This window comes from Polypterus senegalus, chromosome 12 (assembly GCF_016835505.1).
Source record: "Polypterus senegalus isolate Bchr_013 chromosome 12, ASM1683550v1, whole genome shotgun sequence".
Lineage (NCBI taxonomy): Eukaryota > Metazoa > Chordata > Cladistia > Polypteriformes > Polypteridae > Polypterus > Polypterus senegalus.
The window spans coordinates 99947125-99957471 of record NC_053165.1 but is presented as its reverse complement, the minus strand read 5'-3'; the positions used below and the strand labels follow the sequence as shown (position 1 = coordinate 99957471).

The 10347-nt window shown below is 37.3% G+C and overlaps 1 protein-coding gene across 2 annotated transcripts in view; it reads right to left on the bottom strand.

Annotated features, from left to right (window-relative positions):
- Positions 1-586: 586 nt before the first annotated feature.
- The window catches only part of mrps11 (mitochondrial ribosomal protein S11), a 53354-nt gene continuing 43593 nt past the window's right edge, over positions 587-10347 (bottom strand). For both annotated transcript variants that reach the window (XM_039773016.1, XM_039773014.1), the window contains 3 exons: positions 5325-5454; positions 3988-4053; positions 587-829 (listed from right to left, as the gene is read on the bottom strand). In XM_039773016.1, the coding sequence (XP_039628950.1) occupies positions 722-829; positions 3988-4053; positions 5325-5454 (304 nt within the window). In that variant the 3' untranslated portion in view covers positions 587-721. The remainder of the gene's footprint in view (positions 830-3987; positions 4054-5324; positions 5455-10347) is intronic.

Below are 10347 nucleotides of genomic sequence, written 5' to 3'. Positions count from 1 at the left end.
GGTACTTCCTTTTTTTTTTTTTTTTTAATTATGTCAATAATTTCAAATGCTGACACAGTATGTAGTTTCTGACAGAAAGTAAACCTACACATGAATAAATAGGTTTTGCTAATAAAATAATCATGTTTAAGTTTCCATGAATAAATAGCTTATATATTCGTCTGCTTTAAAATAAATGCGATCAATTAATGAAGCTTTTGCCTATTTTGAAAGGTAACAAAAGATTCATTATTTTATGCAGATTTACTTCAATGTTATTCTGTTACAGAAAATACACCTCCAGTTCATCACACAAATGCAAATTTTCTCAACTGATTTTATATGCGCAGTATTTTATAAATGCAAACTGTATAACCTTGCTTTTAAATAATATTTAAATGATTATTTTGTCCTATCTAAACGTACAGTGGATTTATACGTTTTCGCTTCACTTTGTCTTTTATTAAAAATCATTAATTTCCCCTAGAGTTATCATTCTTGGAAAAGAAGGTTATGTGATCCACCCACATAGCCAGAACCACAAACAGAGCAAATAGCTGTAAATCACAACAACCTGCCTCGAATAAAAAAAAAAAGAAAAGAGGAATAAACACAGAACATAAATATTTATTGTAACAGAACATAAATATTTATTGTATAAATGAAGAGGTTCAATGACCTGAGTTTAATAAAATCCAGATGATGGTCACAAGGATGAAGTTTTGCTCTTACATGCGATAGCCTAAATCCTGCGTGCTTTCCTTGGTCGACAGCCATTGTGAGGGATGGGAGTGTTGTCTGTGATGGAAACTACCTCTAATCCACCCATTGTTAATCCTTTAATGGCAGACTGCAAGAAAACACATACAATGTTTTACTATACAGTAAAAAAAGGTCCAACAGCAATGCTATAAAAACACATTATTTTATTAATTCTGAGAAATAAATTAATTACTGATTTGGAAAATAAAGCAAAGGTGATTTACTTTTTTTTTTTTTTTTTAAACGTTTTTAATTATCTTTACCAGGAGTTGCATTAGTTTTTAAAGGAACTGTAAAGTAACACACATCTTTGGTATGTGGAAGAAAAAAAAAACCAAAGTATCCAGAGAAGCTCAATTCAAACATGGGAGGACCTTACATACTCCAGACAGTCAGCAGCCATGTTATAAATAAAACACAGGCTCCAAAAGTGTGCAACTGCATCTCTTACTACTCAGGCACCAAGATTAGATAGTGTGAACTTGGACCCGGACACACACAGACGGACATCTTAAATTCACCACACACTGTTTATTTACAATATTTACACAAATTAGTCACGTGCACAAACCCTAGTGCCTTTTGCACTGATCCCCCAATTGTCCAGGCCACACAGTCCTTTGTGCCTTTCTCTCTTGACTGCCTCCCGTCCTCTCTCCAGCTCTGTCCACTTCCACCCGACATCCACGGATGACTGGAGGGAGGCGGCCTCTTTTATAGGAACCCGGATGGGCTCCAGCTGCTTCCCGGCAATCTCCCGTGGACACACCCCCGTGTGGCGGAAGTGCCGGCTGCGCACCCGGAAGCCGTCCGGTGTCCCCTGTCGTCTTCCCCCCGGCACTTCCTGGTGTGGCGGAAGTGCCGGGCTCCCGGGATAATCAGGCACTGGGGTGCCGCCTGGCGGTGGCCACGGGTCCCTACAGGGCTGGGCTTTCAAGCCCTCTACCTGAGGCCTCCAGCATAACCAGGACGGACGCCCCATCTCTGTCTGGAGGAGGCACAAGCCCTCCTCTGGTCCTCCTGGGCGCTGCCTCAGCCACGGCAAAACGTTTCAAAGCCTTTCCTGTACGGACCTCGTGGTTCAGAAACAGTTTCATCCCAAGAACAATAAACACACTCAATCGATTGCTTCTTGTAGAACTGTGTGTACTTATAAGTACAATCACCTCACTGTAAACTTGCACTACAGTTACAATATTGCACAACCTGCGCCACTTTATAAAGCGCGTATTTACATGATATCATTTTCAAGATGAAATGCAGCAAAATAGGTTGATTATATTATACAGATAAAACTTTAACTTCATTTAAATAATCTGTATTGTTAATAATTAAACATGTGAGGATACAGTGCTGCAGCGCTAGCAAGTTCACGTATTGTCCCTGGTTGCGCTGTATATTTACTGAGGCTAGCACGACACAAAGGATAGACAGATAGAATAATTAAACATGTACTATGAAGATATTTCAATGTTCCTTAAAAGTTTTGAAGAATCGTCGTTGTAAGTTTACAGATAGCTTAATGTCTATTTTACAGAGCTAATTGTGTGACGATTGGGTATTTGGGGAAAGAAAAGCAAGGACAGGAATTGGAGGTTAGTACGTTTGAAAGAGACAGGACTGCTACAATAAATTATTTCATTGCAGGTCGCGCATGGTGCGGCAGCATCTTGTGTGAGACATGAACAATCACTGCACCATCGTGTTCTCATGTTTAATAACATGCTTTCATTCCAATCATCATGAAAATGATATCACGTATACATCTCATTATTTTAGTTATTCAGAGGGCTTTAATATCACAAATGTAATGGATTCTGTGTCCTGTCGGAGGAAGAGAGCCATTTTAAGAAGCACGAAGTGATTCACACACACAGAGCACATAGAAGATCACATACAAAACAAAGCATTTAATGTGCTACTTTAATTACGATGTGATTTGAGAAACTGGTTAATTAAACGATTTTAAGATGAAGTTTATGATGTTCTACTTTAATGACAAAATAAACTACATGATTAAAGTGGAAATTTCGAGACTGAAGTTGACATTTCATGCTTTTTCCAAACTGTGTGCCTTTTTTTTCTCTGTACCCAAATAAGCTTTCATATGACACTCAGATGGTGGGCTACGACTCGGCTTTTCACGGCGACTTTGATATGAGACTTCATTTTTATTTCCGGTACTGTGTGACTTTGTGAACTTGAGCTTTCAAGTTTCTCCAACACGCTATGTCACTCGATCAAGTTCCTTTTGTTGATTTTACCACGGTTTAAATCAACAAATAGTATGTTTTTTCTTTGCCTCCACATGGTATTCGCTGAAATTCTTATATTTTCCACCGTGCTTTTCCCATTGTCTTTCACAGATGGCTGAGCTGAAGGGCTATTTAATATTGATTTGCATATTCAAAGAGGTGTAACTCTGGGAGGAGTTGGGGAGGGACTGAAGGCACATGCACGAGCGTTACTTTTCACGCTCACCGGGATTTATGTAGTGAAAGAATGCGGAAGTTGGCGAACACACAGATTCCTGCATCTGTATTTTTCTGTGCATAAGCACATTTCAGCTTTTGTGCTTATGTCATGTTATAGTGGGAGTTCTACGCACGGCATTATGCATGAGGCCCCAGGTTAGTGGGAGTTCTACGCACGGCGTTATGCATGAGGCCCAAGGTTATTACTTAATTAATTTTTACACCTTGAGTAAATTGCAGGACTTTGTTCTTCTTATAGTGTCTTATCCTCTAAGGATGTCATCAATAATTCCTGGCTAAGATCATTTGGCATCTGCTTTGAACAATCATGAGCACCTTGTGCATGTACTCAACATAAATGACATTTCTGATTAACAGGAGCACTGTTGTTTGATGTGTCAAATGCTATAGCTCAGTACCGTTGAGGCAAATAAGTCTCAACAACTCTATTACATACACTATGATTCATTTGCTTTAGAAGGACACAGTCCAATTTGTCAATAAAAAATTATTTTGACCCAAAAACATAACTGCATGTATGATGTTTTGATACCTTAATGTTTGTATTCTTCACAGTGTCTGAAGGAGTGCTAGAATGGAAAAAAACAAGCACCCATAAAATCTTACTCTAAATACTGAGACCTGCCATTCTAAACTGTTGGCACACCAACAATGTGGACAGCAGCACTTAAAGCAGAACCTACTTTTAATTAACAGCCTGGCACAGAAATTGAGTTTTGGTGCTATAATCAGGTAAAACTGAATGTATTACCATGCGTCCTGGTCCCAGACCCTTCACTATCACTCGCACATGTAACACTCCTTTGATATGTGCTTTCTGAAAAGAAAAAAACAAGCAATCCATGAAAAGCAATAATATACAGCAAAATTACATGAGAATCCCAAAAACAAAAGAACAGAAAGTATGGAATAATTTCTCATTGTATAGAATAAGGAAAATACTCAAAACAAAAGAAAAAAAATGGAATGGCAAAATATCAAGGAGACAGCCACAATTAAGTTTTTTGGTACAATCTTAAAATAAAAATATTATTTTATGGCTTTAAACAAATAAAGCAAAGTACACACAGTTTATAGATTATGTGGACAAAATATTATGATTTATTTTAAACATGAATAATTTGTGAAAAGCAGTAAGTTATTACAGCAGTAGTTTAAACAATGAAAGTTAATTCTAACGGAAAAAAATGCACAATTTCTCAAACTCTGTTGCCAGCATGACTAATGCTGCCCATTCTTTCCACAATCTATTGCCCTGGAGAAGCTGTAGCCACTAGTGTATTCCACCATGGTCAGTCAGTCATTTTGCAACCCGCTATATCCTAACACAGTGTGCTAAGAAATGCCACTGAGGTTCTTCTTGCTCTCAGCTATCACGGTGTGTAATGTCTCACAATATTAAAACAGTCATCACCCTGCACACATACACTTTGTTCTGACATAGTGCCAATATTCTTCTAGGGTCACATCAAATGTATCTTTGGTATATCGTGTGTATAGTTCTAAGTCTTGCACTTAAGTAGTAGTTAGCACTTTTACTTGTTTTTACATTTTATGCTGTTGCTGAATTTCCATTACATCTTGCCTTAAGAAGGGGCCTGAGTTGCCTCGAAAGCTTGCATATTGTAATCTTTATAGTTAGCCAATAAAAGGTGTCATTTTGATTGACCTCTCATCACATCCATAATGGCTAACATGGTACAACACCCTAGTACTACATTCTGGAATTCATAAACTATTTACTAAATCTCTACCTAAAGAATGAAAAAAAAATTAATAGATTCATTTTTTTAGGTTTATATGCTGAATATATACATATACTGCTACCTGCACATATACCTCTGCCACTGTCTCTATTTATTCCTAGGATTCATTTATTTAATGTGTGGGTTTTTTTTTGTCTACTTTTTTGTCACTGTCTGCAGGGGCACATGCAAGCAAGCATTTCATTGTACATGGTATTTGTACACATGACAATAAAGAATTGAAATTGAAATGAAGTGAGAAGATACTTACAAGATTAAGCTAGTGTTATTTTTAAAAGAGTTGGGAAAGGAAAAAATATTTGAAAATATGTAATTTTCTTACCGCTCCTGCTGAAATTCCAGCTGTCTGAGCAGCTACTGGTGTGGCCTTCTTTATATTTTTGAATCCTTCTGTGCCACATGATGTTCGAGCTATGTACTTCCCTGTGTGATCAGTTACCTGTATGTGTGTACTGACAGAGAAAACAACAGGAAATAATAAGAAACTGCATATAATCTCATATTTTTTCACAGAAATATATTTATTAGAGGTAGTCAGACAAATGAAAAAGCTGCATGTATGCTCTTCTTCACAGTGGACATTCATGCATTGTATTGTCGTAAGTCGTGGGTAACATCATAATTAATAATATTAAGTTAGTACTAAGACTATTTTAGCTTCAATCAAGACATGTTACAAATTCTATTATATATTACGATCAGACAACAAATATTGTGAATCAACAACTGTGGAGATCCTCATGTTTTCACAATACTGTATGAGACTCAGATAGTTGTTTCCAAATATTTCATAACCAATCATGCTTATATACTGTATATGCTAGGACAATGGTTACTTGTTTTTATCTATTTATTTTTGGTTTCTACAGAATCACTGTTAACTAGTTTATTTACAAGAGCTTAATATCAGGAATGATTTCATAAGATATCCTATTAAGTAAATTGTAATTGGGGACTTAATTAACAGCAGTCATATAATTATTATTAGACTTCCATTAATTCATTCTGTTTTAATTGAAGCAATTTTTAATCCTTGACTTTACAGAAGACTGGAAATGGACATTGTGTTTAGTCAAATGGCAGAATTGCAGATACACATTTAACAAAAATGAACACAATTGTGTTTTTTATATTATTATGAGCAAAGCATTTCAGTTATATTAGAAACACATCACATTTTATCAGCTAGTGATTTTTATTGCATGACCATCTGATGATTTGTACAGATAAACTGCTAGAAACTACACCTTTCTTTTTAGTTTTTCCTTTGTAAAATTTTCAGATGTTACACTGCCACAGAGTTATTCCTTGATTAATTTGTGATAGTAACCACAGACTTTTTTTTTTTTTAACCTTTTCTGGATAAAAATTAAAACCCACATCAAAAGCATAAACAGTATTTACTATTGAAAATAAAAATGGCTGGGGAGTGCTTCTTTATCATATACAGAATAGGTATAATACCCCTCTAGTAGATTGACAGATACAGAATAGGTACAGTATGATACCCCCCCTAGTAGATTGCCAGAAATTGTCAGGAAACAGGATGACTATCCTTCATGATTTAGAATGTTAAGGTATTTAAATATAGACTTCTGATTCCACAATATCTAATTTTTAATGGAAAGAATATTTGGGACTTGTTATGCTAAAACTCTAAACTGAAGAAAAGGACAATCAGTGTTTGTATTATACAGGTATATTTAGAAACTGAATGATGGAGACATCTTATATACTCAGCAAAAAAAGAAACGTCCTCTGACTTTCAACTGTTTTTACTTTCAGTAAACTTAATGTGTAAATATTTGTATGAACACTAAAAGAGTCAACACCATAAGACATAAACTAAACATGTTTCACAATGTGTCCCTGAATGAAGGGAGGCTCAAAATCAAAAGTACCAGTCAGTATCTGGTGTGGCCATCAGCTGCTTGAAGTACTGCAGTGCATCTCCTCCTCATGGACTGGACCAGATTTGTCAGTTCTTGCTGTGAGATGTTACCCCACTCTTCCACCAAGGCACCTGCAAGTTTCTGGACATTTCTGGGGAATGGCCCTAGCCATTGATCCAAATCGATCCCGCTCCAGGGTACAGGCCTCGGTGTAACGCTCATTCCTTCGACGATAAACACGAATCCATCCATCACCCCTGGTGAGACAAAACCGTGACTCATCAGTGAAGAGCACTTTTTGCCACTCCTGTCTGGTCCAGCGAAGGTGGGTTTGTGCCCATAGGCGTTGTTGCTGGTGATGTCTGGTAAGGACCTGCCTTACAACAGGCCTACAAGCCCTCAGTCCAGCCTCTCTCAGCCTATTGTGGACAGTCTGAGCACTGATGGAGGGATTGTGTGTTCCTGGTGTGACTCAAGCAGTTGTTCTGGCCATCCTGTACCTGTCACGCAGGTGTGATATTCAGATGTACTGATCCTGTGCAGGTGTTGTTACACGTGGTCTTCCACTGCGAGGATGATCAGCTGTCCTTTCTGTCTCCCTGTAGCGCTGTCTTAGGCGTCTCACAGTGCGGACATGGCAATTTATTGCCCTAGCCACATCAGCAGTCCTCATGCCTCCCTGCAGCATGCCTAATGCACGTTCACGCAGATGAGCAGGGACCCTGGGCATCTTTCTTTGGGTGTTTTTCACAGTCGGTAGACAAGTCTCTTTAGTGTCCTGCGTTTTTAGAACTGTGACCTTAAATGCCTACTTTCTGTAAGCTGTTAAGGTCTTAACGACCATTCCACAGGTGCATGTTAATTAATTGATTATGGTTAATTGAACATGCATGGAAAACATTGTTTAAACCCTTTACAATGAAGATCTGTAAAGTTATTTGGATTTTTAAAACATTATTGTTGAAATACACAGTCCTGAAAAAGGGACGTTTCTTTTTTTGCTGAGTATATATAGATCTCTAAAGGGGATTGTGAGAAAAGGACTTGAACAGAAAATATCACTATATGCAGATACAATATGTGACTGTATATATCTGACACACAAAATTCTGTGCCCGCAGGCGTAAAAGCATTAGCAGATTTTCAAAACATATCTGGACTCAAAAAAAGTGAATTGTCTAGCACACAACATCAGATTGGACACCTTCTCATTTATCTTAGGAGATCAGTTTAAATATCTAGGGTTAAATATTATAAGCAAATATAAAGCATTTTTCAACAAAATGTTGCGGTCTGTATAGAAAAAATGAAACAAGACATGAATAATTAATTGGTCTACCCTCCATCATTATGTGTGTGTGTATTTTTGGATTTTCCCCCAGGAGATACTGTATATATCAATCACTCTTTGTCCTACTGACTGATCTTGGTTTACATTGATGGCCATTGATCTCTAATCTTGTAGAGTTTTGGAGGGTCTAGACCAAAAGCAATATATGCTGAACCATGGTTTCCTTTAACTTATTACATATAGCAATTTTGTTTACAAGCTGCACGTTTACATGGTCAAAGTAATGAACTGAATAATCAAAGAACTGTACACATAAGAACAGGTGAAAAGAAATAATTATGAAAAGTATGCACAACGTCAACCTCCTCTATGTTCTGTCTGTGCAGGATCCTTTTACTGAGCTGTACAAACATCTAAACTGACCAAGGCATACCATCGCTCCTGGCTGTTTTTGCTTGGTGAACTAGAGTGTATCAGCATATCATGTTGTGACCTCTAACAGGACACTCTACTGCAAGTGTCGCTTAACTTTTCTTTGTCCATCTCATGTCTCATTGTGCCATCTTGTCTTCTTTTCCTGTGCAGAACTGATGATCCTGTTTGCCTCACTGCAAGCCGCATTACTCTGCACAATTACAGTCTCGGCTTACACGTTGGGACTGTTGTGTTTGCAGTGCTCATTTGCATGAACTGCACGCCCCATTGCTCGATGAAATCACAGCTTTAGAGATAAAAATCCCAACCTGCCTAAGACCACCCTACTCGGTACAGTTTTATTACTGATAAATAAACAACATGGATTGGCTAATTTTCCTTTTCTATAATGTCACTAAATGTCTAAAAGAATCAGTCAAAGTGTTTTTGAGATTTTAAGGTATTGAGTTTTTCTACTGTGGGGTATTTATTCCTAAATATTCGTATATCGAAATGTCTTTTCTTAGCAGAAAGCTGAAGGCCTAGATGTAACATCCCACCATTTTTAAGCTTTTTAACTACACAGGGAATACTGTTTTTGTTGATGAGTGAGTCAGTTAGTCAACTTTACAGTTTTAATATATATATTGTACTGTCTTGCATTCATGTCTAAGGATGACCTTCCAGACTCGTCCTTGATAAGCAATACAACCCCAGGGAGAGAGGGGTGCTATTGCTGATAGTACCATCTCTTTCGGTTCCTAAGGCACAGAGAAGATGGCCAATGAGTACAACTGATTCTGCTCATTCCAGTCAGAGTACTACACAGTATATTCAAGGCACTCCAAGAAGGTGGCATCTCATTGTGGACTAACTCTTGGCAGAGACTGATCTCTACTGGAGACCCGAGAACTCGGAGAAGCAATTACAATTTTTGTTGGTTTATTTTATTAATTAAATAGGAAAACCTGGCTTTTGCCCCACCATTTATTTTGGACTAGCAAAATACCCGCGCTTCGCAGCGGAGAAGTAGCGTGTTAAAGAAGTTATTAAAAAGAAAAGGAAACATTTTAAAAATAACGTAACATGATTGTCAATGTAATTGTTTTGTCACTGTTATGAGTGTTGTTGTATATATATATATATATATATATATATATATATATATATATATATATATATATATATATATATACTAGCAAAATACCGCTTCACAGCAGCGAAGTACTACATTAAAATTTTTATTAAGAAGAAAATTAAACCTTTTTAAACTGAGGGAAAATATGCCAATAATTATTTGTTAAGGATCTCTTTGTATACCATGTTGTCAGTTCGGCCCTCCGATTGTAACATGACCAAGCTGTGCGCTGAGCTTACTCTTGAGCATGCAACTTACAGTTGGCCATGTGAACAGTAATCTTGTCTCAAATCTCACAGCTTGGATTGCTGCTGTCATAATCGGTTTGAGTTTCATGGTTTGTTTCAATTACGACAGTATTTGCAGGATTTGTTGTGTTGAAGTGACATTGGCATCTGTCAAGCGTTGTAAGCACACAACCGGTTTCATCGATTAAATCACATCCAGCTTTTGAGAGTTTAAACATTCATAAACATCAAAGTGTCCACTACTGAAATCGTCACCTGTCAATCTAAGATGTTTAAGAGGCATTGGTGGTTGTCAAAAGGTGTAAAATATTTGGCCATTTCGGTACACATGAAAGCAACAACCGAACAATTCAGCGGCAGCC